We start from the raw sequence: 25,102 nt of genomic DNA on the forward strand, positions 1-25,102 counted from the left end.
TAGTGCTCCGAGATGAAATGGCCGGCGCACGGGTGCGGGCCCATGCCGAGAAGCGTGCTGAGGAGGAAGTAGCCCATGCCTGACCAGCCAAAGAGGTGCACCATCGTGCTGTTGAAGGCGATGCACGACGCGTAGTTGATGTACTCCCAGAGACACGGGGCTTTCGGGTTGACAAAGAACGGACGGAAGCTGTAAAAGAGGCCTTGGCAGCAAATGAAGAGGAACTTGCGGAAGCGACTGTTGAAAAACTTGCCCTCAGCTTCGGTCGGGATGTCGACGTCGACGCCGTCCTCGCCCTGGTACCGGTGGTGCTCCGAGTGGTACCGCTTGAATGCGATCGCGGCCGGCACACCGAGCGGAAAGTTGGCGACAAGCGAGAGCACCCGGTTGTACAGCATCGTCTTGAACGCGAGGTTGTGCGAGAGCTCGTGCATGCCCATCATGAGCATGTGGTTGATGGTACCGCCAAAGACGTAGGCGGCGACGACGTACATCGCCCACGACTTGTCGTGGATGAACCACGCCATGCCGACTTGGCCGGCGACGGCGCATAGAATCTGGTACTTCAACTTGGGGCACGGGCCAAAGAGCTTCTTGATCTGCGGGTACTTGGCGGTGATGAGCTTCCGGCGCGTCGCATGCGGCTCGTCGCTCGTGTCCCACGTGAAGTCCGTCGGTGGCGACCGCGCGAGAGCCGTCGATGCGTTGCCTCCTTTGCCCATGGTAAAATGTCAACTGACGCCCTTCTTGCCTCGACTTGGCTGCAAAAAGGCGCGCAAAAGATCGCAAAAACACGGTCCCGGGCCATCGGCTCCGTAAAGTGCGCCGACTCGTCCGGATGCAGAGCCACAGCAGTGTCCTGTAAAGTGCGAGGAAAGGCCGACGGCCATTACCAACGGGTGCGGACCAATCACAGCGCAGGACGCATCCAAACGAGCCAATCGGCTGGTTGCAGGTTTTACGCTGCCGCCGCATATCAATTAAAATTGAGCGCGAACATACAAAAACCTAGATATAATAATACATGGGACGTTGAACGCCGTGTCCGATCTTCCGTGTTGCGTGTCTTTTGGCGCGACGACGACCACGACGACTGGCGACCGTCGATTTTCGACCGGAAGGCTGCGGTGGAGGACAGAGCTTGCAAGCTGAGACCAGTGCACGCGACAACAGTGACAACGAGAAGGACGAGTTGCTAAGATCTTAGTCGCGCCCTTCGGCGAGGCTGACGTTATTACGGTAACGGTGGGGTAAGATCGCAACTGGTATCACAGCTTGTTTATGTGGCGAGCCTGCCACGACGCTGACGGCAAGGGACGGGCGTCAGTGTTTATCCTGCTTGTCTCGGCATGGCCTCTGAGATTGAGGAAGCATCTCCAATTTTTAATGGCTGCATGGGTTTACCGCTGTTGAGAGCGTGGGCGTGTCTGGCGCTACCGACTCTCTATGCACATGATGGTTGCATCCTGTCGAGGGATGCAAGGGCAAACAAAGTGGGCTGCTGCAAGAAGAACGTTGAGGCAGAGCAACCGCTAGCGATGGCTCGTCCTATCGACGCCGACGCTATTGGCTTGGTGCGAGGGTAGGGCCTGGAATACAGCTGCCGTTTTTGACTCCAATACCCTATCTCGTTGTTGACTTTTTAATCAACGTACGCAACATCGTGTGGACAGCGAGCCACGAAGGCACAGGTTCACCAGATGTTGCTCTTGAATTGCCGTATCCAAGTACCGTGCCGGTGCAGGCAACGGCAGGTGTGCCCACCGGATGCGTCCAACGCAAAGCCTCTTTGTGCTGCACATATCACAATGTCCATGAACAGAGATGCGCTTTCGGCGATGCGCTACATTGCATATCGTCAATGCGGAATGTACTCACACAAGCGAATGCAACAACGAGCGGTCCAGAACGCACACACATAAACTAGCTCTATTTAATAATTGGACGAGTTGTACGTTGACAGATACGAGAGGTCCGATTTGTTGGACGACGCATTCGAGCGGTTGCTCGGGCGGCGGTGGCCGTGGCGCCGCGACGCCGTCGAGACACGCGACGCGGCACTCGACGTGGTCGAGCCCGGTGACGACTGCGTGTCATCATTGTTCACGGTCAGAATATGGTTCAGGTACGAGAGGTCGCAGAGGCTGCCCATGGATTCCCGGGGCAGGAGCGCCTCGGGTGCTGGCACCGCGATCGCCACGGCGACCGGCACATTGTACGTTGGCCAGATCACCGGCGCGCGGTTCGACGACGTAAGAATATCAATGTTTTCCGACAGCGTCGAGCGGCTCGAGTCGTTCGATGAGGCGCGCGGCGGCGGGTCGACCGGTCGGCGGTCCATGGGCTTGAGCGTGGCGCTGTAGGCCGAGTACGAGCTCTCGACCGAGTTCGTGCGCGTGTCGCGGACCGGGTCGTCGATTTGGTATGTTTTGGGGGGCTGGAACCGGTGGTTAAAGTTGTACTGCTGCGTTGACGACTGGCGGTGCTGCTGGGCGGCCGCTGCCATCGACGACGCGACGGTCGTGAGGCGCGACGTCGACGACTTGGCCGACGGAGCCGGCGACAGCATCGAGCGCTAGACGATGCCCATGAGTGGTATGTTCCATGGAGCGCAAAAGTACCTGCGAGTGCGTCTCGATGAGGTCGACGACGCTGTGGTTGCCGTGGCTGTACCGGTTCGTGTAGTGGCTCATCGTATCGCGGTAGTCATTCAGTCGGCGCGCGTTCTGGTGCATGTCGCGGAAGCAGTGCTTGCAGACGCGGTCCCGACGCAAGCCTCGACCCGTGTCGACGTCCCACTCGCACGAACAGCTCCGACAAACGACCTAATCACAAGTTGTGTGAGCGGTCGCCAATCGAGGCGAGTCGCCTACCGAGTGGCAAATGCAGCAGGTCGCCTTGCGCTGGAAGAGAGAGAGGCCTTTCGAGAACGCCTTGTCACACATGGCGCACTTGGTCGGCGTGTTCAAGCCGCCGTTCGAGTGCATGGACGAGGTCACGTGGCGCGGCTGGTGCGACCCGATGAGGCTGTTGATGCGCTCGATGCGCTGGAGCCGGTGGCGGGCGACCGTGTTAAGGAGCATGTAGTGCGCCATCTTTTGGTGCTGGCCATAGTCAAAGTAGAGTGTGACCTTGAGCACGTTTGGGATGTCGGTCTCGGTAAAGACATAGCTGTGCAGCGTCAGCACAGAAACATGCAGCACACTCGACGTACCCCGAGTGGAAGAGCTTGGAGCGCACGTAGTTTTGACCCAGATCGAGCGGCGGACACGCGTTGTGCTCGACCGAGTGGCTGCACATGGCGTAGCCGCGCTGGCCGTTCTCATCAATGTACTCGTCTTGGTACTATCCATCTAAGGTTACAAAGACCGGAAAGCGCGCAACGTACCTCGATCGTGCAGAAATCGCGGTCCCGGAGCAGCATGCGCATCGGGGATTTGATGTGGCTCCAGCGCATGCCAATGTAGTGGTACGGCGCGACGGACGTCGGGTACTCGATCGAGTAGAGGCGCGCGGTGGCCTCGAGGCAGAAGAGCTCGGCGGCGATCTTACGGTGCGCGCTCGAGTCGCCGGCGCACGACACCTTGACGCAAAAGTCGGCAATCTCATCGATGTTGCCCATGAGATTGAACGTCGCAGCGAAATACCGCTTCTTGAGGTCGTTGTGCTACGGTACGTTGCTGCGTTAGCGCCGCAACAGAGTGCTGGAGGACCTGTACCTCGACGTCGGGCTGCGAGATGAGCAGCTCGCGCAGGCAGCGCGTGGTCTCGAGGAGCTTGGAGAACGCATTCTTGCCAATGTCGCAGAGCATTTGGGCCTCGACGTCCGAGAGCGACGTCGGGCGAAAGAGCGGCGCGTCCGTGGGGCGGGCCATGGTTCGAAGCGCTACTGACCGAGAGAGCGTCGACCGGTGTGGCTATAAAGAAATGGGCGCCGCCCGTAGTAACGACGTAAGTAGCTTTGCCTCTCGCCGATTGTATGGCGAGCCGGAGAGGCCGTACCGTGGGCCTCGGCGCTGCCAGCTGGGTCCGTCTGAGCACGCCGCCAGCGGTCTATTCCTTTTTTGCAATTGATATACGTTTTAGAGAAGGGACTATCTCGTGATACATTCAAGGATTGTACAGCAACGACATGGGTACTTCCTTGTTTGCAATCAGACTACAGTTGCACCAAGGGACGACATGACACCGTAGGCAGCAACGCGCACGTGTCGTGGCATTTATCCTGGCGCACACTGGTACTGGGTGCATCTACTCCTGCGTGAATCGGGAAGACTCTATGGGGGTGCTTGCCCGGCCGCAAGCGGGGTAGGCCGCGGTGGTGGCGAGGGGGCGCTGCACCATTTTGCGATCACCACTTTGCCGTTCGAGCTCGTTTATACAGTGTACTAGGACGGCAACGAATGGTTTGAGCCGCGTGCAGCGAGATTCTCGACGCGCGTGGTACCGATGCTCGCTCTTCCTGGCCAGCGTAGGACGATTGTGTGTCAATGGCCAACCCGTGCAAAAGCACGTCCTTTCTACAGCGCATTACGAGGACGACACTACGATCCGATGCCATTGCTCCCAACTCTTATTCGCGCGGAGGCTTGCGTGATCAGCGTTCTTATGGCTACTTGTCGCCAGTGCAAGAGGAGGAGCTTGGAAGATACACTGCTTTGCGGCAGCTCTTTGCGTCTTGCTATGTTGAACGCCAACTCGACCCATTTGAAAAGAGTGAACGTAATCGTGTATCGCCGTGTGGTGTAGGACTCGTAGCAGAGTAGACTGTGGGAAGAGAAAGGAGTGCTATTGACACGTCTGCGCGCCCGTCGGAGACGCCTTTTCTGATCGCATGGCGTCTCTTTGAGACTTGAAGCGCCAACTGCGTCAACGTCTCCCCCAATCGTGTCGTATCCTCCTATTCTCCGGACCATCAAGCGTCCAGCGCGCGATCCTGTCTACTACACGGCAACGTAATACTCACACGTCGTCCATCTCCAAATTCCCTTGCGGCTCGTAAACTCGTCGTGGTTGATGCGAGGGGTAGGGCTCGAAACCGGTGAGCCAGATAAACTTAGCATCTCATTGTCGCCGCGAAATGGGGAAGAAGCAATGCCCCAAGCCGGCCGACGCCATGAGCACCAACCAAGGCGACGGCCACGACCTTCGCGGGAAGAAGACGACCGACCCGCCCCACGAGTTTAATGCGTGGAACTACCTCCAGGACCCGCGCAACGCGCCCCACGACTTCCTCGACCCGATGCTGCAGAGCACGCGGACCACCAAGTTTACGCCAGGTACTTGCGTCGTGATGTCTCGTCGACGACCTTGGCGACGACCGTAGGCTTTTATCGACGGTCAAGGACAGCGATCGCGTCCGACCACGACCGACTCGAGCGCGAGGCGGCCAAGGAGCGCGCGCACAGCTCCAACGCGACGCAGCGCCACGGGCGGCTCTCGTTCTTAAACTCGTCGTACGACTACAACATTGTGACGGGCGCGCAGACGTCGGCCAAGCAAGTGCGGCTGCCGCCGACACGGCAGTACCTCGCGGGCACACAGACAACCCATTTGCTCCACGAAGGCGTGATCCAGCTCCGCGAGTCGCCCAACCGCTTTTACGGGTGCGCTGCTTGTGCTCTCGCTTACGACGACTTCTTGCATTAGGAACATTCGCCAAGACGAGGACCGCATCGACAACCTTGCCCGCGGTACGGTCCGTCGCAACGTAGCGAAAGCTGCATTTGCGTCTTCTGCGTAGAGGGCCTCCGCGGGCCAAAGCACTCGTCCATTATCGGCATTGGCCGCAACGAACTGCCCTCGAAAGGCGCCGCGGACGGCCTCGACAAGTCGCTGTACCGGCAGTGCATTGACGACAACACCAATATCAGGCTCCAGTCGCTCATCAAGCGCGGGGGGCCCCGCGACGCACCGACACGCATGCCAAAGCTTCCGCCGCCATCAGCGAGTTGGCAGCCACCGATGGCGAGCCGGGGCAACGTCTCGGACGACGTCGCTCGGGTCCGCGATTTGACGTAAATCGTAGGGTACGGGTAAGGTAAGTAGAATTTAGACATACAAATCTACGAAAACTCGTTGAACGTCGAGCGGTCCTTCTTGGTCTTGGCCGCCGCCTTCTTCTTCGCTTCCTCTTCCCGCGCCTTCTTGACAGCGAGCGACTCCTCCTTCTTCTTCTTGCCGCCCTTCTTGGCGAGCACGGCCTTGATGTCGACGACAACGACTGGGGCCTCTTCCTCGACGACCACCGGCGTCGGGGCCGGGGCAGCCGTGCCAGCCGGCTTCTTGCCCTTCTTCTTCTTGGGCTTCTTGTCCGCAGCGGCGACCTCCTTGGGCGCCTCGGCGGGCGCAAGGCCGAGCTCCGCAAGCACCGAGTCGAGGTCTTCGAGCTCCTTCTGCTTCTGCTCCTTCTTGGAGAGCACGACGACGGGCTCGGCCTTCTTGACAGGCGCGGCGACAACGACCTTCTTGACGACCGGCGTCTCCTCTTCGTCTTCGCTCTCGCTCTCGCTTTCGCTGTCGTCTTCCTCGGCGTTCTGCGCGGCGGCGGCGGCGGCGGCCATGTCGGCGAGCTCGGCGGGCGTCGGCGGCATCGTGAGCGACGTGATCGTCATCTGCGACGTCTCGTCGTCATCGCCCCACGAGGCCGTGGCCTCGCCGGCGGGAAGCGAGAACATCTGCTTGGGCAGCACCGGGGCCGCGGCCGACGGGAGCGGCGCCGACTTCTTGGCGGCCGACTTGGAGAGCGCGGAGAACACGTTCGAGTTGCTCATATTTTCGAGGTTTCGAGGAATGCCAAGTGCAAAGTGCAAAGAGTATTTGTCCCAATTGTTGCTGGGATAAACCACGCCTTTTCAAAGCGCCTACATAATGCACACTGGAAACGTAGCGGGACAAATGGGCAAAACGGGACAAACGCCACAATCTCTCCCACACCAAGTTTGAATGGACGAGACGCCAATCACTGCGGGCCGTGGTATACGGATACCGTGATGTATCCGGATACATCGCCGACGATGGACTGGTGCCTCTCAGACGGGTCACTACGTAGCCCAACTATCGCGTTGAGAGAACGAGAGACTGCTCGGACTGCTTGCCTCGGTGCTCAGAAATGGAGCTTCCGACGCAGACGACTATGAGGCGGAAGACGCAAAGCGACCCGCGTATGTTTAAAACAGCTTTTAAAACTTGTTTGCAACACCACCGATGTCGTCCAGTCGGCTGGTGCAAAAACGGGCTTCGTACGTGTTGGCGACGGGTGTGCTCTCGAGCTTGCGAGGCAGTGCGACCTCAAAGAAAGATATTGTGCTCGGATAGCATCGTTCCTGCAGCACTCTAGCGTCGCTGTGAGGGGCGGACGCTCATTGTGTTTGAAACGTGTGTTTGAAACACGTTGAAGTTCCAACCGAACGACTCCCCAAGATCGTGCGCTATGGAGCACGCGCCGCGCCACGTCGTGGTCTTTGGCGAGCTCAGCCCCGAGCAAAAGAGAAAGTACTCCAAGTTCATCATTGACCATAACGTCAAGGTACCCTTCCACGCTCGTCGACCGAAGACACGAACATATGGCTAGTTTGCCAAGAATGCCGACGGGCTCTTCGTCGCGACCGTGCGTCTCGAACGACCGATCGCGCCGGCGATTGTGGCGCCGCTCCCCAAGCACATGTCGCTCCAAGAACGTCTCCGCAACATCCACGTGGTCACGGTGCCGGAGGCCCTAGGGCGCTACACCGCGCTGTGCAGCATGGTACACCCTCCTCGATGCATCCTTCTTCATCGCACAAAAATCAAAGAGCCGCATGCTTAGCTCGAGACGTCGCCCGAGATGGATGCAGCCAAGCAACCGCTCTCGGATGTGAACCTGATCAAACTTTTGCATGAGGTTTACGACGCGCGCGAGGCCGAGCCGCAGGGCGACGTCGACCAACCGTCGTTCTGTGCGTTCCTTTTGCACTTCTTTCAGACGCGGTATGGGCTGCCGTCGCTCGTGCATCAACACATTTTCGAGCTGCTCTTCAGCCTCTACGCCCACCGCGACGTATGCCATACATCAAATGTGTATACTGGCAGATGATAAAGATCACTACATGGCGTAGGATTTGGAAGCCGAGCTCTTCTCGAGCTTTCTCGACGGCACGTACGACGACGACGCGCTGCGTTTCTTCCTCGACGCGCGCTCGAAGCTGGTGGTACGTTCTATCTTCTATCAAACCAAGTATCTCTTGCAATATACTTATCTATCCAAGTATCTCTTGCAATATACTTATCTATCCAAGTATCCACCTTCATGTGTTGGATTCGTATAGGCCATGACAACCCGCGACACACTGGGCACGAAGCTCAAGTTGATGCTTTGTATATCAAGAGGCCTACGCGATAACCGACCTCCTAGTGTCGCCAAGGACAGCGTGTGGATGTCCAAGGCCCAGTGCTTTGTGCTGGCGCATCACGTCTATGGTGCCCGCCTCGGGGCGCCGTACCTCGCGGTTGCTTTTTGTTGTCCACAGGCAAATGGACATTGTTGTCATGTAGTTTATGAACAAGATGAAAGAGTACGTAGCCGGCCAGCCAATGCCCCGCAGCGTGCACGAGACCATGGAGGTAGCTAGTACGTTAGTGAATATGTGCTCTAATATGGCTCGTAGATGAACGAGTTTCTGTCCTTGGCGCTTGAAACCCATCAGCTGCTGCGCGCCAACGGCACCGCCGACTACGTCCCCGAGGTACGACTTGTGCGATAGAGGATGATAATGATATCTGTGGGCCTGCTAGATCAAAGAGAGTACGTTGTGATTCGTCATGACCTATTCGACGAACTGCTTGCAGACCCGCCCACGTCCCCGGCCGACGAGAAGCAACGACTCTTCGCGCTGCTCCAGCGAGTGCGTCATCGCCAGGACCATGTACCTTCAGAAACACATTTCGGACAACTCGATATGCTGCGAATTAGGCATTGGCGGTCGAAGCCGACGGGTGGCTGCCCCACCAGGAACATGGCCAGCCCTACCCGCCGTCGCCCAAGTCGCCAACGTGGAAGTAGCGTACTTCGTACACTATATTGGCTCTATCCCACCGCTCTCTACATGGATATTCCTCTTCCTCCAGTTGATGAGTCGTGACGTCCATCGCCTCGTCGGCTTCTGAGCTCGAGGACTTGTTGCATCATCCAAGATTCGATTAGATTTGCGATCTTATCGCTGCATTCTCATTGGACCGACGGCTTTCGTTTTGGCCAATCCGATGGCATCGCAAATGGAACGGCAGGGGATTGGTGGAAGAAGCGCCTTTTTGGCCAATCGCACACCGCTGTCTCGCGGCTGACTTCATTTGCCAAACGAACGATGGCGAAGGTCGCAGCACTGCTCCTGCTAGCGCTCGTCGGCGCGACGGCGACGGCGCCGACGACCAAGTGCTTTCCCGACGGCTTCTACCTCGGCACGGCCACGGCCGCATACCAGGTCGAAGGCGGCGTCAACGAGACCGGCCGGACGTCGAGCATCTGGGACGATTTTTGCCGCAGCCGTGATGATCTCCAGTGCGCCAACGTCGCCGACGACATGCTCCATCGGTACGAATCGGACATCAAGATCATGCAAGACATGGGCCTCACGTCGTTCCGGCTTTCGATCTCGTGGTCGCGCGTCATGACGTGGAGCGCCGCGACAAAGCGCATGGTCCGCAACGACGAGGGCATTGCGTTCTACCACCGCCTTTTGGACGCGGTCATCCGCGCCAAGATGGCGCCGATCGTGACTTTGTACCACTGGGACTTGCCGTCGGCGCTCTACGTGGGCAGCGGCGGCTGGCTTAGCCGAGACGTCGTGCCGCACTTCAAGGAGTATGCGAACCTCATGTTTGACGAATTTGGCACCAAGGTGCCCATCTGGACGACCTTCAACGAGCCGTGGTCCTTCTGCGTTGGCGGGTACGGCGAAGGCTACCATGCGCCGGGGCTAAGCCACTCGGACACGGCGTCGTACCTCGCGGCCCACCACGTCTTGCTCGCGCACGCCGCGGTCGTCCGGCTCTTTCACTCGCGCCGGCACCAGTTTTACCCGACTGCGCAGATTGGCATCGTGCTCAACTCGGACATGCCGTTTCCGCTCGACCCGACCTCGCCAGACGACGTGGCCACCTCGGAGCGCAAGCTGCAATTCTCGCTCGGCTGGTTCCTCTCGCCGATCGTGCATGGCGACTACCCGGAGGTGATGAAGGCGTATGCTGGCGACCACCTTCCCGTCTTCTCGGACGACGAAAAGGCGCATCTCAAAGGCACGTACGACGTCTTTATGGTCAACTACTACTCGTCCAGCGTCGTGACCGACTGCAACTCGACTCGGTATACAAACGTCCTTTCCCACTTTGCCGTTTTCACATGTAGCAACCATTAGCTCCACCGTGACGTGTGACTCGCTCAAGCAAGGGTGGCAGCGCGACGCGGGCGTCGACAATGCTCGTGCGCCACCGGGTGCACGCCCGGGCAGCGTCAACGCCAAAGGCGAGCCGCTCTGCGGCTGGTTCTCCGGTCGGCTCCACTCTTCTTGCACGGTTGTATCTCATGCCGTCGACGTACTAGGCTACCCGGACGGCTATTTGCCGCTAACGCGCTGGGTGCACGCCCACAACACGTCGACGCCGATTCTACTGACCGAGAACGGTTGGTGCGGGAATGCCACCATCGACAACCAAGACCAGCTCTGGTACTTCCAGACGCACCTCGACCGCGTCTGGCAAGGTGCGCACTGCCCTTGGCGACGCGAGGCGATAGCATTGTGTTTGTAGGGCTGCAAGAAGGGCTGCCGCTCATCGGGTACACGGCGTGGTCGTTCCTCGACAACTACGAGTGGGGCTCGTTCGAGCCGCGCTTTGGACTCTTCTACGTCAACTACACGACCAAAACGGGCGGGAAGGAGAGCTACGACCCTGCCGCCAGTGACCTCGCGCGGATACCGCGTCCGGCGGCCACCTGGTGCGGCCTCGCGTCCCGATCAAGCGTCTGAAATGAAAAGTGTTGTAGGTTTGCTCAAGTCGCCCAGACCCGGTGCTTAGTGCCAGAATCCACGACGCGCCTCGACGCCCAGCCGCCCCGGCCCCTTCCCTCGTGGCTCCAGGGCGCCATTTACCTTGGCTACACGGCGCCCATGGCGATTGCGGTCGTGGCGATGCTAGCGTTCCACGGGCACTTGCCCCGCGTGCCGGCGGGCGCCCACGAAACCACGCCGCTCCTCCGCACCGCCTAGCCGACTTGGTGCGTCGAGATGAGAACTAGGCTGCTATTCGGCTAACAAGAAGGATGGCGCTACAGCCGAGGCAGGTGCAGGTCGTCGTCAATGGCTCTCCAGATGGACGATATAGAGAGCGCGCGGTCGTGGTCCGTCTGAGAGCTCGAGGCGGCTACCTTGTCGGTGACGCCGAGCCGCCATTCGTGCACAACGTCGGCCACCCGGTTGACTTCGGCGAGGCTGCGCTCGACGCTGACGCGGTACTTGTTGAGCGCCATGCGCTGCTGCCACGCGGTAAAGTCCTGCGAGATCAAGAGCGCGCCGGCCGTCAAGCCGTACATGGCAAAGAGGACGCTGGCCGCCACGAGCACATACAGCAGCAGCGTCACGTCCATGGATGAGGGTGGTGGACTCGCAAGCGCAGGCTCGGCGTCGTCGTCATCGTCGTCAAACGGAGACGCTTCTTCGTCTGGCTGCCGGCCCCTTGTCGTTGCCTTTGGTGGCGTTGGTGTAGTAAACTGCAGTCCTGCTGCAGGCTTGGTCGGCCGCGGCGAGAGCACCTTGATCGACTGGTCGAGCGGTGAAATCTCCGACAGCGCCGACTCGTTCAGGCTCGGCCGACCGATCCGCTCAAGCGCCCGCTTCTTCGAGTCGAAGGGCTTTTCGAGGGTGGTCTTGGCCTTGGCGGCAGTGGTGGGCTTGGTGCTGCGGAAATGCGACGAGCTCAACCGCGCTCGCGAGTCGCTGAGGCGCCGCGAATCGTGCAGCCGCGACTGGCGCAAGGTCGAGCCAAGACTGCTAGCGACGCTGGACGTAAATGACGTCTGCTTGCGGTGCTGCGCATAGCGCTTGACCATCGACCGGCTGTCGGGCATGAGCGCCAGCATGTGCTTCATCGCGTCTTCGTCGCACGCAAGGTACCACCCGTTGAACTGGTCCGGCTGCTTCTCCGAGACGACGTGGAAGGTCAGCGAGATGCTCTCCGTGAGCGACGGCGTCGCCAAGTGCATGAGCAGAATCTGCATGTACGTCATAAACTGCGTCGACGAGAGACTCGAGAGCAAGTGCGGGCTGCGCGCGACCTCGTAGAGCACCATGCCAAACCACTCATCGGCCGACGCCGCCTCGGCTAAACTCATGTCAGACACCATGCTTGGAGAGGAGGAGGACATTTGGTACCTTGGACGAGCGAGTCGAAGCACTCGTTGAGCGCATGCATGCTGTAGGCCGAGAGGGCCGCGACCGCTTGCACCGCAGTCTCGGTCGTCGCATCGTCCGAGAAGGCGATCGCACGCAGCCAGTCGAGCAGGATGGGCGCCAAGTTGATGGGCCCGAGCGCGTCGTGCAGGCGTTCGACAAACGCGAACGCATGGGCGACGATCGCTTCGTCGGCGTCGACGAGGAAGCCCGTGAGGTGTTGCTACATACGACGCATGATGCTCCATCGTGTGCAGTGGCGGCCATGGTGTACCGTGTGCGACCGGAGGTTGCCCATGACATCGTCGTCCACGTCCCGAGTCTCGTCGAGGACGTGCTCGATCGACTGGATGAGCAGGTCGAGCTGCAACATGTCGTCGGCGGCGCTGTGGTCAGTCATGGGCGAGCGGTCTTCCTACAGGTGCAGTCGCATGAGCCGTCTATCGCAGCGATGGGCGCATGTACATGGAGGTCGGCAGACGCGTCTTTCCTGGGCTCGGGGCGACCGCGGGGCATGGCAGAGTCCGTAGCCGCCTGTCGCGATGGAATTTGACTTGCCGCTACGTTGCCGCTATCCGGATACCTCACAGTCCTGCGGTGTTTTGAATATTATATCTTTTACTTTGTATGTAATTATATCACTCTACTTTTTAAACGGCCACGAATCCGGATATGTCATTTCAAATTTGGCGCCGGCGCGGGAATTGCCTAATGCAGTACATTTACCCTGCAGCATGCGCTGGCCTGCGGGCTTGAGAACACGAGTGCTAGGAGGTCAGAGAGCGTCGACCTCACCTCGCTCGTCTTGGCTTCAAAGATGCGAGAAATCTTTTGATGGCCGGACGACAATTCTGGTGATGGGAAGTGACCAGACCCAAACGGCCATGTCGCTACCAGATTCTACTTAGTATGCTAGTCGGTGGTGCGCATGCAACTGCGAACGCTAAGGTACTATTACTACACTAACTCGGCTACGTCTGCCTATCTCTCGTCGTCCTTGACGTCGTCGTCGTCGTCCTTGTCTCGGACGACTGTGGCTAACTCTAGCACGTCCTGTGACGTCTCGACCCACGAGTGCTGTTCGGTGAGGCTCTCCTCCGACTTGTTGCTGCTACTGGGCCGACTGCGCTCCGAAATGGCTTCGTCGACGACGTGGCACCGCGGATGCCGGCTTTGGCTACTGCTCTTGTCGCCAAGCGGCGCTGTCTGAGCGCGCGCGCTGGTCGCGAGCGCCTTGTCCCGCTCGACGATCGACGTGGCTTCGTGCATGACCGACCCGGCGGTCGTCATGGGCCGGTCGTCGCCGCGCTTGATCTTGGCAAAAGCCGCGCTGAGCTGCGCGACGTCGTCTTCAAAGGCAGCTTCCCACGCGTCTCTTGTGGCCGCAAGTAGCGAGGCTTCGTGGGCCTGGCGCTGCACCAGCATGAGCTTGGCGTCTTCCACGTCGCGCAGCCGCTGGCGCTTGAGCGACCGCATTTGCTGCTTCCACGCCTCAATGCGTACGAGTTGCATGTCGACTTGGCGCTGGGTAGCATGGGCGGCGCGGAGTGCGTCGTGGCGGTTGAGGTCGCGCTTGTACTGCTCTTGGCGGTGAATGCGCTTGTCGACCGACTGGATCGAGTTGGATTTGGCGCGCGGGTTGACCTTGGGCCGTGCGAAAAAGCTCTGCAAGACTGGGACCACCTGCGTCGGGACAACGTCGTTCGTGCGTTTCGGCGACGGCCGGCGCATGCAGTCGACGACGTCGTCACGGTCGTCGTCGTCGTCGTCGTCGTGGCCATACTCGTCAAACCCGAGAACGGGCGTCGATACCATACGCGGTGGTCGGCGCTGCTTGGTCATGTCGACACTGGGCTTGATCTTGGGACTCGGCTGCCGCTTGGGACTGCAGTAGACCTTGATAAAATCGAGGCTCTGGCCGAGCGAGCCTGCTTTCGCCAGCACGGGCTTGGCGTCCTCGCGGTCGTCGTGCTTGGACGGTGAGATGGCTATCCTCAGCTCGTCGCGGGGCAGCGGTAGTGCGTACTGCGGTGGGCGCTCGGTGCGAGGTTGGTCTGTGGGTGCGACTTTGATCTTGTTGAACATGGTCGACCCAATTTTGTTGACCCATGAAGCGGATGCGGACGGAGACGCTGGCGAAACGACGGGCGGCGGGTCGCGCACCGGTGGCGTCCGATGTGGTCTCTCGACGTCGTCCAGGACGAGCGACTGGTAGCTGTCGCTGCCCTGGGAGCTGCTCCCGTCCGAGGTCTGGACCCGGAGCGCGTACATCGCAGTGCACTCGCGTCTCGGAGGTTACTTGGCGCCTGCGTGTTGCCTATATAAAGCAATGGCGCAGTTACATCGTCTCGTTATAGCAGGGACAGCAATGGGACTTGCTATGCGAGCGTGTTGGGTGCGGGGAGGGCGCTGTCATCTTCCCGACCACTTGACTCTCTGCACGAGGCCACTGATGGAGTGCAGCTGTGTGGTTGACGCGCAGTCGTGCCCACCACTGCGTCGGTTTGTAGGACAAAAGCGATACATTAAACACAGTAAACACGATTCAAATTGACAGTCAAGAGAGCCCAACGACGCTATCTTAGGTGTAGCGCGCGAGGAGGGCGCGGTGCGCGGTCGCGTAGTACGTCGTGTTGGTGTACACGACCTTTTGGTACTCGGCCGGGCAGCTGGGAAACTTGATGCTGGGGTCCGCAACGTGGCCCGAGAAGAGGGCCTTGCCCGTCTTGATGGACACGTAAATCGAGAGCGCAAGAGACACAAGGATGCAAATGACCGCAAATGCCTTCTCGGGCATGCCGAGCGTCGGGCCAAATGTCTTGAGGTAGAACGCGATGGGCAAAATCATGCAGCACATGGCCGTTGACGACGCGCCGACGAAGTCCAAGAGGTCGCCAAAGTGGTCCTTGAACGCGATCGCGACGACGATGCAGATGACGATCATGACGATGCGGACGAGCGCCGCTTTGCGGTACGCGCCCGGGGCCTTGTACGCGTCGGCGCCGTCGTCGTGGTCGTTGGACTCGAGCATGCCGTCGACCTTCGGGTCCAAGTTGCGGTAGCTTTCGCCGACGACCGCGACGCTCATGGGTGCTTCGGCCAATGCAAACTGCGCCTTGTGAAGCCCGAGCACGAGCCGTTCGGCGATGAAGAAGGCGGGGAACATGACCACCGAGAACGCGATCGTAATGTGCATCTGCATGGCGAGGAACGTGAGAATGACGCCGCCACGGGACGCGTGGAAGCCGAGCGACGAGCCCGCGACAGCAAAGAGGAGGTTGCCAGGAATTTGGCACCCGACGGTCGAGACACCGCTGATCGAGACCGCGAGAAAGCAGCACGAGACAAGGACGAGCGTCACAACGATGATGCGCGGCATGCGCGTCGGGTCCGAATGCTCGCGCTGGAGAGTTGGGATAACGACGCCGGCGCCGTACGCAAGCGCCAAATTGCCAAAGACTGTTGTGATCGAGTCAAAACTCAAGGCGGGCGACGGCGGCGAGAGATTCGCAATGTTGTTGGTGTTCATGTTGGTCACGAGGAGGTAGAGCGCAACCGTGTCGGCAAAGATCGTGCCGAGGCAGCCGGCCGCCGCCATGCCCGCGCCCTCCTTCATAGTCGGGACGAGGCAGACCGGAAGGACGGTGAGGCCCATGACGATGATCCACGTCTCAGCCGAGTACGAGTCGGGAAAGAGCACCGTGAGAAGCGTGCCGCCAAGCACCAAAAACACAATCGGTACCATCGTGCACACGGCCATTTGCGAAATCACGGTCGCCCAGCGGCCAAAGCCGCCCATGCACCAGTGACCAATGTCGCCGTACGTCTTGACGTGCTTGGGCGCGACGAGCATGACCTTGGAGATGCACCACGTTGCGTATACATTGACGCTGGCCATGAAGAGGAGCGCGATGGTCGCCCAGAGGTACCCGGCGCGCGCATAGTTGCCGGGCATGCCGAGCGTGCCAATGCCGTAGACGCAGCAGAAGAGAGAAAAGCAAATGCGGAGGTCTTCACCCGTCAAGAAGGCCATGCTGGTGCTTACTAGAGAAAATGGAGAATGAATAGCTTGGGGCACCAAAGATCGCTCAAGTGGGTACGAGGAGCCAGCAACATCAATCGATGCGCGACTTTGCCTTTTGCACCACGTGGCGCCACGTATGTTTTATCCGGATCCATGCGTCGGTCGCACCGGATGTCGTGGCAACAGCACGACGCCTCGCGGCGACGGGCGTTGCTGTCGAGCTCGGTGAAGGTACGAATTACATATTGCAATTCGCGGATCTCTGTACTCGACGCATCAACACCTTCGATCCGGGGGCTGCGCCAATGCACCCAAGGCCCTATCACCCCAAGTACTGTGCACGATCAAAACAAAAAACAGGCGGCGTCAACGCACAGTCCATGTTGTCGGGTTGTCCCGAACCGGATCTTGTTGCCTTCTGACACAACTTGGGAATTGTATGTACAAAAGGTTGTGTGCAAGCTGACGGAAAGGACACCCAGTCGAGGACATTGATACAGTCTCCAAACGACGTGGCTTCAAGATCTCATCGAACATTCTTCGCGACGTCATCGACGTGTGGGGCGCCAAAAGAAGAGAACGCAAGTATCAACCTGATGATGTTGCAGTCGGTATGCAAGAGGACTGGACCGATGGCCCCTCGAGACATCAAGTTTTCATGCATCTTTGTCCCGGATCCTACGAGCGACTGCAGTCGTTGTTGTAGATTTTCGTTCAGTCTTCTCTCGGTACAATGTCCCAATGTATACTTCTAGCACCCTTCGACGTTGGTATTCGCAAAACGCAGTGCATCAACCACTCCAAATTTGTCCAACGCTGGCTCTTTACCACGTGTAGTACGTGGCAGCCTCTCGTGCGAGCACGACACCGAGCACCACTCTTTGCATTCTTCAAGAAATGCCTCAGGCAATGCTCGACGAATTCAATGAAATCGTCGGGCTTGAAAGCTATCCGAGAGATGTATTTGGTAGCAAACTCGGACGCCAAAAATAATATCAATTCGTCGTACCCCAGGAAAGCACAGGAAAGGAGGTCCGACCTAGCGCTTCCTTTCCTGCTGCACAAATATTAGGCCCTACTACTAGCCCACACAGTCCTCCATCGCCGAATAGAGCTTGGGTGAAGCAGCGATCGAAGAGACATCCACTGTACCCAACGACCCTGAGGACTCAACGGCAAAGTCGTTTTGCGTCAAAACGAGCCTTCTTTTGCTAAGACAGAATGCGCCCGCGAGGTACGAGTAGCGTCATCATGGCTCCCGAAGCAGTCGTCGTCGAGTGCACGCATAGGCATGCTATGCTTTAAGCGTGGGCCGCTGTTGTTTTCTGAAGCATGGCGCGGAGGTCGGCCAAAGTGCCTTGAATATGGTCGATCTGCGCCTGTCGACGCGGCGTGAGCGGCGCCAACGGGACTCGTTTCGTGGGCTCGTGCGCGAGCTCGTTGACGCTGGCCTCGAGTGCGTCAAGCATCTTTGCGACATGGACGTTCCGGTCTTCAGCCTCGGTTGGCTCCGTCCGGGTGCGCTGCGGCTCGTCGTCGCTGTCGTCGCCGTCGTTGTCGAGAATGGGCGGCAGCTTGGCTTGTGCTGGGTCGGCAAGGACCGGTGCCAGCGTCGGGTCGTCTTCGAGCCACTTGTCGTTGCAGACGAGCTCGACTTGGAGGAAGCGCTCGCCGTCCGACGTGTCCATCGCATGCTTGGCGTGCTTGAGCTCGGCGAGTATCTTGACGAGGCTCTGGCGGCGCGGCCGCACGGGCGCCGGCTCCATCGCCATGGCTTTGACCAGCTCGACCGCGTATTTTTTTCGATTCTCGCGCACTTGGCGGACGTTCAAGGTCTGCTCCATGCTGCACATGATGTTGACGCGCTCGGCGTACCACCGCTGCTCCGAGGCTTCGAGGATGTTGTCGTACGTGTTGCCCATCCTACGCATACTTCATTCGGAGGGTTTGAGCTCAGCCAACAGTTTGTACATGGCGATGAGAAGGTTCAAGAGCACGATGACGACGACAACCAGGTACGTGACGATGAGGCACTGCGCGACAAACGAGAGGTCCGACGCTTCGTACACCGCGTAGTCGAACGTGTTGCAGAAGGCTGCGAGGAGCAGCGCTTTTGTGCGCGTGACGAGGTGGTCAAAGCCGTTGCGGTCGTCGAGGATCACGTATAAATTCATGCTCACACCGAGAAGAATCCACACGTAGACGGCCGCAAACCGGAAAAAGTCCTACGATATCCTTAGGGTTGGGGTAGATGGAAGTTGTCAACCTGCGTCAGCATGCGCAAGAGCATAACGACAAACGGCCCCGTGCACCGAAAGCCCATCATGAAGAAGAACATGTAGAGGAACCTACGCGTTGATTAGGGCAAGCCAAGTTGGAAAATATGAAAACCATGAAAAATGCGAAAAAACATGAAAAATATGAAAAAACAGGAAAAATACACAATACAAATTCGAAAATCCACGAAAATACGAGCAACATCAGCAACAACATACTGGTTGAGGCAGGCAAACCCGACAAAGAGGTCTTCGACTTCAAAGGCCCCCGCGAGGCGGCAAAAGATGGCGCATGTAATGGCCATGCCAAAGGTCAAACCGAGGATGTTGTCGAGCTTGGCGGCGCCGGTTTCGTTGAGGTAGTCTTGAACACCTCCCACGAGGCGTCGGATCTCAATCCCAAACTCATAGAGCGCGACGAGGACGACCCCGAATTCCAAAATGATGTGGCAGACGGTCTGGGCACCATTGCGAGCCATGGCCGCCATCACACTGCCGCGGTAGTGCGGTGTGAGCAACGTCGAGACCGCAATCCAAATCAAAAAGCACACGTGGCGAACACACGCCCGAAAGAACATGGGGCGGCCGACAAACTTCCACTTCTTGTCGAGAAGCGTCTTGACTTCGTAAATCCCGAGCATGTTGAGGCGGGCGGTGAGTACTTTATGGCGCAAGTGGGGTGGCATGCACGCGGTGAGGTCGGCGGACGAGCAGAGACACTCGAGCGCTGTCTTGATGCGGCTCTGCGTATAGCACTTCTCCTCGAGCTCCTGAAGCGGCAGCATCTTGGCCGTGATCGGCCCGTAGACCCACGCGATGGTTGTCGTCGCCCGGAGCATATGCTCAAACATCTCCCGTCGGCCGAGCGCCGCCGCCAGCGCCAGCGGCGTCAAGCCTTCGTGGTTCGGGCGGCGCAAGAAGCGCACAAAGATATCCGCCATGTCGCCTTGCGCCGTCTTGAGAAAGACTGCGAGCGTCGGCAACGGCGCGTCGTCCGGCTGCCACAAGCGCCGGATCGCGTGCGCGATCGCAAAGTCAAAGACGTCGGGCGCGTTGTGGACGACCGCGAGGTGGAGAGCATTGTTACCGTATGAATCGGCCATAAAAATAGTCGTCTTGTACGCTAGCACCATGTACAACTTGTCATATTTGTGGAAAGAGCAACGAATACCTTTCGAGTCGGGTGGCTGGGCATGCGCGACCTCGAGGATGCAAGCGGCCGCGACGAGCTGCCGCGACGCGAGAGCAAAGAGCAAGGGCGTGCCACCAAAGTAGCACGGCTTGCTCGGAGCGAAGAAATCGCCGGTTGTCTCGGCGTCCTACGCACGCGCGTCGTACACGGAAGCCTCTCGTGTCGTTCACCAGCAGGTCGGGCACGGTAGTTGCGAGCCACTGGATCAAGCCAAAGTTGCGCTGGACGATTGCAATGTGCAGGATGTTTTCGCCTTGGTACGGAGATGGGTCGTCGGGCGAGCTGCCTTCGTACCTACAGACCGTTGCCACCTCCTTGTCCATCGAAGAACGTACACGGCGGTCGCGCGCGCCAGGTCGGTGAGCACGAGCGTTTGGCCGAGCTCCACGTGCTGGTACAGGAACGCAATGTGCAATGGCGTCGCGCCGACCGTGTCGCGGCGGTGGTAGTCGTCGGGGCACGCGCGCAGCTGCGACAGCGCCCGCGAGATGTTGTTGCTCTTGACCGCCGCAAAGATCTCGACCTCCTCGAGGATCTTTTGCTGCTGCGCCACGACGTCGCCCGGCGCGACCATCGCCTTGCGCGTCTTGGTGATGAACGCATTCGACTTGGCCCGGAGCATCGTCGCCACGACTGCGAACGGTTGCACAATCTTCGAACGTCGTACCCTACCCCTAGTTGCGTCCACCCAGACTGACTCCAACACCATGATAAACACGAATCCAAATCGACCATCTATCTATCTATCTATCTATCTATCTATCTATCTATCTATCTATCTATCTATCTATCTATCTAGTAACGAATCGGATGTAGGAGTACGGAGGGGCCGAGGGATACTTGCTCGTCCTCAGCGCATGCCTTCTATCCATCAACCCGTCGAAGCGATGCCATCTTACACCAATGGAACCAATACAATTTACTGTACTAGTAGCAAAGACGTTGTGTGCACAGATGCAACAAGGATCTCAAGTCGTCTGGAGTTTGTAGGCGGCAAAAAGGCCGACGAGAAGCAGCAACGCGCCGTTGTAGAGCGGCATGTAGGTCTCGGCCCGAGGCAGTTCACCAGCGACAAAGGCATAAGCGAGCGCGACGGCCGCCAAGAAGACGAGCGGTAGCAGCGGAAAATCGACATCGTCCTTCCATTCGCTGCTCTTCTCGGCACTCTCGCGCGTCACGAGCCCTTCGTACTCCTACACCCGATACGTCAAGAGACAGAGTGAACGATCGGTACCCGCCACGCCCAGCGCTCGGTTGTGCGCGACGGGTGGTGGATGATCTCGTGCATCAAGGTCGGGTACTCTTGCACGAGCTGCAGAAACGACGGCGCACCCGCCAGCACGCAAAGGTTCTCCAAGACAAAAATCACCGCAGCCTATTCAATATATATATATTCGACCGCAGAGATGGGAGAAACCTCGCGGAGGACGGGCGCCGTCACCATGTCGGCGGTGACGAGCACGTCAAGGCAGTTTGCCAACGTCACGACAAGCCGCGCCTCGGTCAGCGCTACCGAAACTCGCTGTTCCACTCCAAAGACAAACGCCGTACCTTTGAGCCGTGCGATACCCAGGCGGTCGGCGGCAATGAGGTCGTCCAAGAGGATTGCATCGGAAGCACTTGGTGGCAACACGCCCGAGTAGACAAAGTCGAGGACCCGGCGGAGCGTCTCGAACCGCACGTCCACCGACAGCTCCTACCCCCATCGCTATGAAAACGTCTCGTGTTGATCATGTACATCGAGGCTTGCGTCGCGCAAGGACGACGCCAAGAGGCCCCGAAAGTAGTCGCTTCGAGCCGCCAAGATGCACTTGTGGGCGTAGATACGCTCGCCGTCAGCGACCAAGATGACGTCGGACCACACAAAGCTGCCGAGGGCGCCGACAAAGTCTGTCGCATACGAGCTGATAACCTAAGGAGATCGTCACAGCCAACGATGCACGAGACCACGAGGCGTACGGCACGTGGCGCGACATCGACCACGTACGGCTGGCAAAGACTCTCAAGGTGCGGCAAGTGGAGTCTAGTTGTCGATTGTAGGAGAAATCACACTGGATCGACGGCTCGTACATTCTCGCAGCAGCGAGCAAGTCCCGCGGAAGGGACGACGCGGGATCCAGACGCGTCAAGAGAGCGTCCGTGTAGAGGTACTCGAGCACGACGAGGCACACGTCGTACCTACGCCATTTTACACTAGCACTTGGGATGGTAGCATCGACCACAGACCGCAAGTCGTAGAGGACGAGCTCCAGGCAATGGTTTGTGGCCTCGCGCGCTTGACGTTCGTCGACCAAGCGCGCGCGCAGGACGTCGCAGCGCGTCGCAAGCACCTTGGGATACCCTTAGTCACGCAAAGGTATGGGACTGAGCAATCTACGAGCTGATGGGCGGCGATGCGTCGGCCGGACACAAGCAAGATGACGTCGCCGGAGTCATCCATATGCTTGCACTGCAGCCAGAGTCGCGCCATGTCTTGAGCGAGAAACGAAAGGCCTGAGACAAGCACCGACCCGCTACAAAAAATAGGTTAAAAAGAAGGGCCGCAGCGAGGATCGATGCACCTGCCACCGCCTGCGATGGCTTCGATCGTGCCCCACTTGGCCTCGAGCATCGGGACCGCCGCCTCTAGTCCATGGTATGAACGATACAAATGCGATAGGTCAACTACCAAACTGCCACGTGTAGACGTCGCCCGTGTGCGTGCGCACGTGGTAGTGACGATCGCCGGCCGCCACGTCCACAATCGTCGGCGGCAGCTGGAGCATGCGCTGGGGATACAACCACGGCCACGCCACGAGGTCCGACCTAATTCGCATATATGTGACCTCCCGTTGCAGCGGCGGAGGCGTACCGCAGACCGTTTTCTCGCACGAGGGACGGGAGTTGGTGGCCGCATGTGCCAGCCCCCCACGTCCACACGTGGCCGTGGCCGTCGACGGCGATCGAGAGCATGTCGCCGCACGCGATGGCCGTGACCCCCAGCGCCACCGCGTCCGAGTAGCCCTACCCCCAAGCTATTCAACGGTAGTCCAACGTACGAGGGCCTACGGACGACGCTTCGGCCGTGATGGCGACGGACTGCGGGACACATTGGTCGTGGCAGTGCCCGAGGCCGAGTTGACCATGCAAGTTTCGACCCCACGCGTAGAGTTGGCCGCTGCTAGCAATGGCCATCGCGTGCGCTTGGCCGCACGCAATCTGTATATCCATACACTACAGACCATAGAACCAGCTTCCAACTCGCACCTCGGTGACGACAACGTCTCCCAAGTCGGTCACGCGTGCCGGCGACAGCTGATACTGCTGCAGAATGGGCTTGTTTGCAAGCGTCTTTCGGCCAAGAGCCGGCGGCGTCGGACCCAGCCCTACAAAGGGCGACACTAGAGCTACTGCACATCGATGGCACGTACCGAGGCGGCCGTGGAGCCATTTGCCCCACGAAAACACATGTCCTGTCTCGGTCAGCGCCAGGCTAAAGCCAGCACCGGCCGCCACTCGCGTACACGGACCCTATACCACAGTCATGATCAAAAGATGTCAGATGAAACGCGTACGTCGAGGGAGACGACGCGGGTCGGAAGGTCGCTACGGTGCCCTTGCTTGCTCAGCGTCCCGGAGGCTGTGGGGACGCCCCATGAGTAGACCTACGCGATCTGTCGCACGAACGCGCTTGCATCGACGCCCATACAGCGCCTGTCGTCGTCACTGCCAACGAGTGGGCTGCGTGCGCGGCCGCCGGGTCGCTGGCGGCGGCGATGCGCGCAATAAGAACTATCGCCTCGGGCTCTACCGCCGCCATGAGCTAGGAAACGAGGCGGGTGTGCGTACGCTCGTAAAAGCTCTCGATCGGCGCGGGGTGGTGCAGGTCAGTAAACGCTCCATGGCCGAGCGCACCGTCGGCGCCTTTCCCCATCGAGTAGAGAAGGCCCACGTCGCTTCGAAAGAGCTACAACGCCGATCGCATCAAAGCTCATTCGCACAGCCATACCGCGTGGACATGGCTGCACGCCGACTCGACGATGCGGGCGCGAAGGAAGGGCTAGATCACACGCCATGTACTTCTCCATACGGCATAACGAGGGTGTACGGTCGCATCAAACGAAAGCTGCACGCGGGAGCTTGCATCTGCCACGTCAGCCTGCCACGTCACTTTGACCATATCGGGCGTCGGGCGTTGGCTCCTACCAGACGCAGCGTGGATGTGCAGGCCAAAGATATGGATGCGTACGCGATGACGCTGCGCAGAGAGGACGTCGCTGTTGCTTGCACGACTGGCAGTGCGGGCTTGACGTATGGTAGCGTCATGTACAGGTTGCGCACGCCCGGCTCTGTATGAGTCACTACTTGCATCTCTCCGGTGGGTTGTACCAGTATTTAGATAGTGCGGGTCGACGAGGTCGCACTCCAAGTAGACGGGGATCGCAGGGCCTTGCGTGGTGCCGATGCGGGCGCGCAAGATGCCTTCGACGCCGACATGCAGCCGAAACCCCCACACATGATCTGCGAGCGACACCTCAGCGCGCACCTACGTCTGCGATCGCCACCTGCTGAGAGCTTGCATAAGGACGTATACGCGCGCGATGAGGATGCCCGTTCTCCACACGACCCCGGGCAGCGACGTTGGAAAGCATGTGGCTCCGCCCAGCGTACAGTACGGTTCGAGGTCGTGGCCCAGTGCGACGAGACGCGCGACATAGGTTGCGACCATCGATGGCGACAGCGTGCAGTCGACGGCGTGGAGCAGTGCTGTGGCCTTCTCGAGGAAGAGCGCCGTCGACGTCTTGGGCAGTGGCGTATCGTTCATACGGTACACGACCTTGTCGCTGACGGCGTCGGTCGTCGCCGATGGCGCTAGCAGTGGCGCGACCGGGAAGCGCAGGCCCTCGGCGTGTTGCTGCAATGCGGTGTGCATGGCCTAGTATAGCGAGTGATGCGCGTACATGCACATCACGGTGTCGTACCTCGAAGAAGGCCGCCGCGTCGTCTGTGGGCGCCACTGCGGGCAGCACGACGTCTTCTTTTGGGTGCAGATCGACAGCGTCATCGAGCGCATGCTCGGCGTTGTACAGCGTCTGGATCATGCAGTCGAGGCGCTTGGCCGACGCGACCATGTCCTTGATGACGCCCTCGGTCTCGAGGAGGAGGCCGTCCATCGCGCAGTGGATCTTTCGCCGCTTTGGATTGGCCTGAT

The 25,102-nt window shown here is 59.2% G+C and overlaps 11 protein-coding genes across 11 annotated transcripts in view; 3 read left to right on the forward strand and 8 right to left on the reverse strand.

The window, feature by feature from the left end:
* Positions 1-722, reverse strand: part of SDRG_08524 (hypothetical protein) — a gene marked incomplete at both ends in the record, with an annotated part of 1,017 nt that extends 295 nt beyond the window's left edge. The window contains one exon of the mRNA XM_008614416.1: positions 31-722. Coding sequence (XP_008612638.1) covers positions 31-722 — 692 coding nt within the window. The remainder of the gene's footprint in view (positions 1-30) is intronic.
* A 1,174-nt stretch (positions 723-1,896) lies between these two features.
* Positions 1,897-3,914, reverse strand: SDRG_08525 (hypothetical protein). The gene is made up of 6 exons (XM_008614417.1): positions 3,720-3,914; positions 3,389-3,667; positions 3,215-3,345; positions 2,874-3,171; positions 2,622-2,825; positions 1,897-2,575 (listed from the first exon to the last, which is right to left on the reverse strand). Exons 1-6 carry the CDS (start codon positions 3,873-3,875, stop codon positions 1,934-1,936), a joined length of 1,710 nt encoding a protein of 569 aa, XP_008612639.1. The 5' UTR covers positions 3,876-3,914; the 3' UTR covers positions 1,897-1,933.
* Positions 3,915-5,063: 1,149 nt separating this feature from the next.
* On the forward strand, positions 5,064-6,127 carry SDRG_08526 (hypothetical protein). Its single transcript, XM_008614418.1, has 4 exons — positions 5,064-5,279; positions 5,327-5,606; positions 5,650-5,693; positions 5,744-6,127. Exons 1-4 carry the CDS (start codon positions 5,081-5,083, stop codon positions 6,019-6,021), a joined length of 801 nt encoding a protein of 266 aa, XP_008612640.1. The 5' UTR covers positions 5,064-5,080; the 3' UTR covers positions 6,022-6,127.
* Positions 6,031-6,816, reverse strand: SDRG_08527 (hypothetical protein). Its single transcript, XM_008614419.1, has one exon. The coding sequence runs from the start codon at positions 6,771-6,773 to the stop codon at positions 6,066-6,068; it is 708 nt and encodes a 235-aa protein (XP_008612641.1). The 5' UTR covers positions 6,774-6,816; the 3' UTR covers positions 6,031-6,065.
* A 616-nt stretch (positions 6,817-7,432) lies between these two features.
* SDRG_08528 (hypothetical protein) lies at positions 7,433-9,086 on the forward strand (the record flags this gene model as incomplete). Its single annotated transcript, XM_008614420.1, has 11 exons — positions 7,433-7,528; positions 7,574-7,747; positions 7,808-8,038; positions 8,097-8,189; positions 8,307-8,344; positions 8,393-8,486; positions 8,533-8,601; positions 8,646-8,723; positions 8,773-8,782; positions 8,827-8,903; positions 8,951-9,086. The coding sequence occupies 11 exons, from the start codon at positions 7,433-7,435 to the stop codon at positions 9,038-9,040; spliced, it is 1,050 nt and encodes a 349-aa protein (XP_008612642.1). The 3' UTR covers positions 9,041-9,086.
* Positions 9,087-9,312: 226 nt separating this feature from the next.
* Positions 9,313-11,341, forward strand: SDRG_08529 (hypothetical protein). The gene is made up of 5 exons (XM_008614421.1): positions 9,313-10,339; positions 10,392-10,525; positions 10,577-10,735; positions 10,783-10,969; positions 11,018-11,341. The coding sequence occupies exons 1-5, from the start codon at positions 9,342-9,344 to the stop codon at positions 11,238-11,240; spliced, it is 1,701 nt and encodes a 566-aa protein (XP_008612643.1). The 5' UTR covers positions 9,313-9,341; the 3' UTR covers positions 11,241-11,341.
* Positions 11,254-13,007, reverse strand: SDRG_08530 (hypothetical protein). Its single transcript, XM_008614422.1, has 4 exons — positions 12,885-13,007; positions 12,694-12,834; positions 12,402-12,642; positions 11,254-12,351 (listed from the first exon to the last, which is right to left on the reverse strand). The coding sequence occupies exons 1-4, from the start codon at positions 12,933-12,935 to the stop codon at positions 11,300-11,302; spliced, it is 1,485 nt and encodes a 494-aa protein (XP_008612644.1). The 5' UTR covers positions 12,936-13,007; the 3' UTR covers positions 11,254-11,299.
* Positions 13,008-13,335: 328 nt separating this feature from the next.
* On the reverse strand, positions 13,336-14,732 carry SDRG_08531 (hypothetical protein). The gene has a single exon (XM_008614423.1). The coding sequence runs from the start codon at positions 14,688-14,690 to the stop codon at positions 13,401-13,403; it is 1,290 nt and encodes a 429-aa protein (XP_008612645.1). The 5' UTR covers positions 14,691-14,732; the 3' UTR covers positions 13,336-13,400.
* A 218-nt stretch (positions 14,733-14,950) lies between these two features.
* SDRG_08532 (hypothetical protein) lies at positions 14,951-16,452 on the reverse strand (the record flags this gene model as incomplete). The annotated part of the gene is made up of 1 exon (XM_008614424.1): positions 14,951-16,452. The coding sequence occupies one exon, from the start codon at positions 16,450-16,452 to the stop codon at positions 15,001-15,003; it is 1,452 nt and encodes a 483-aa protein (XP_008612646.1). The 3' UTR covers positions 14,951-15,000.
* A 1,164-nt stretch (positions 16,453-17,616) lies between these two features.
* SDRG_08533 (hypothetical protein) lies at positions 17,617-20,589 on the reverse strand. Its single transcript, XM_008614425.1, has 7 exons — positions 20,247-20,589; positions 20,082-20,205; positions 19,891-20,038; positions 18,939-19,842; positions 18,710-18,791; positions 18,415-18,668; positions 17,617-18,366 (listed from the first exon to the last, which is right to left on the reverse strand). Exons 1-7 carry the CDS (start codon positions 20,531-20,533, stop codon positions 17,745-17,747), a joined length of 2,421 nt encoding a protein of 806 aa, XP_008612647.1. The 5' UTR covers positions 20,534-20,589; the 3' UTR covers positions 17,617-17,744.
* A 215-nt stretch (positions 20,590-20,804) lies between these two features.
* On the reverse strand, positions 20,805-25,072 carry SDRG_08534 (hypothetical protein). Its single transcript, XM_008614426.1, has 24 exons — positions 24,873-25,072; positions 24,485-24,826; positions 24,280-24,436; positions 24,140-24,239; positions 23,999-24,092; positions 23,900-23,950; positions 23,740-23,857; positions 23,600-23,697; positions 23,466-23,555; positions 23,322-23,421; positions 23,158-23,276; positions 22,960-23,109; positions 22,763-22,914; positions 22,580-22,716; positions 22,473-22,536; positions 22,289-22,424; positions 22,138-22,241; positions 21,982-22,089; positions 21,871-21,934; positions 21,650-21,823; positions 21,463-21,607; positions 21,329-21,420; positions 21,146-21,286; positions 20,805-21,104 (listed from the first exon to the last, which is right to left on the reverse strand). The coding sequence occupies exons 1-24, from the start codon at positions 25,062-25,064 to the stop codon at positions 20,880-20,882; spliced, it is 3,153 nt and encodes a 1,050-aa protein (XP_008612648.1). The 5' UTR covers positions 25,065-25,072; the 3' UTR covers positions 20,805-20,879.
* Between the last annotated feature and the right edge of the window lie 30 nt (positions 25,073-25,102).

This window comes from Saprolegnia diclina (assembly GCF_000281045.1).
Source record: "Saprolegnia diclina VS20 unplaced genomic scaffold supercont1.26, whole genome shotgun sequence".
NCBI classification, from domain to species: Eukaryota; Oomycota; class Saprolegniomycetes; order Saprolegniales; family Saprolegniaceae; genus Saprolegnia; species Saprolegnia diclina.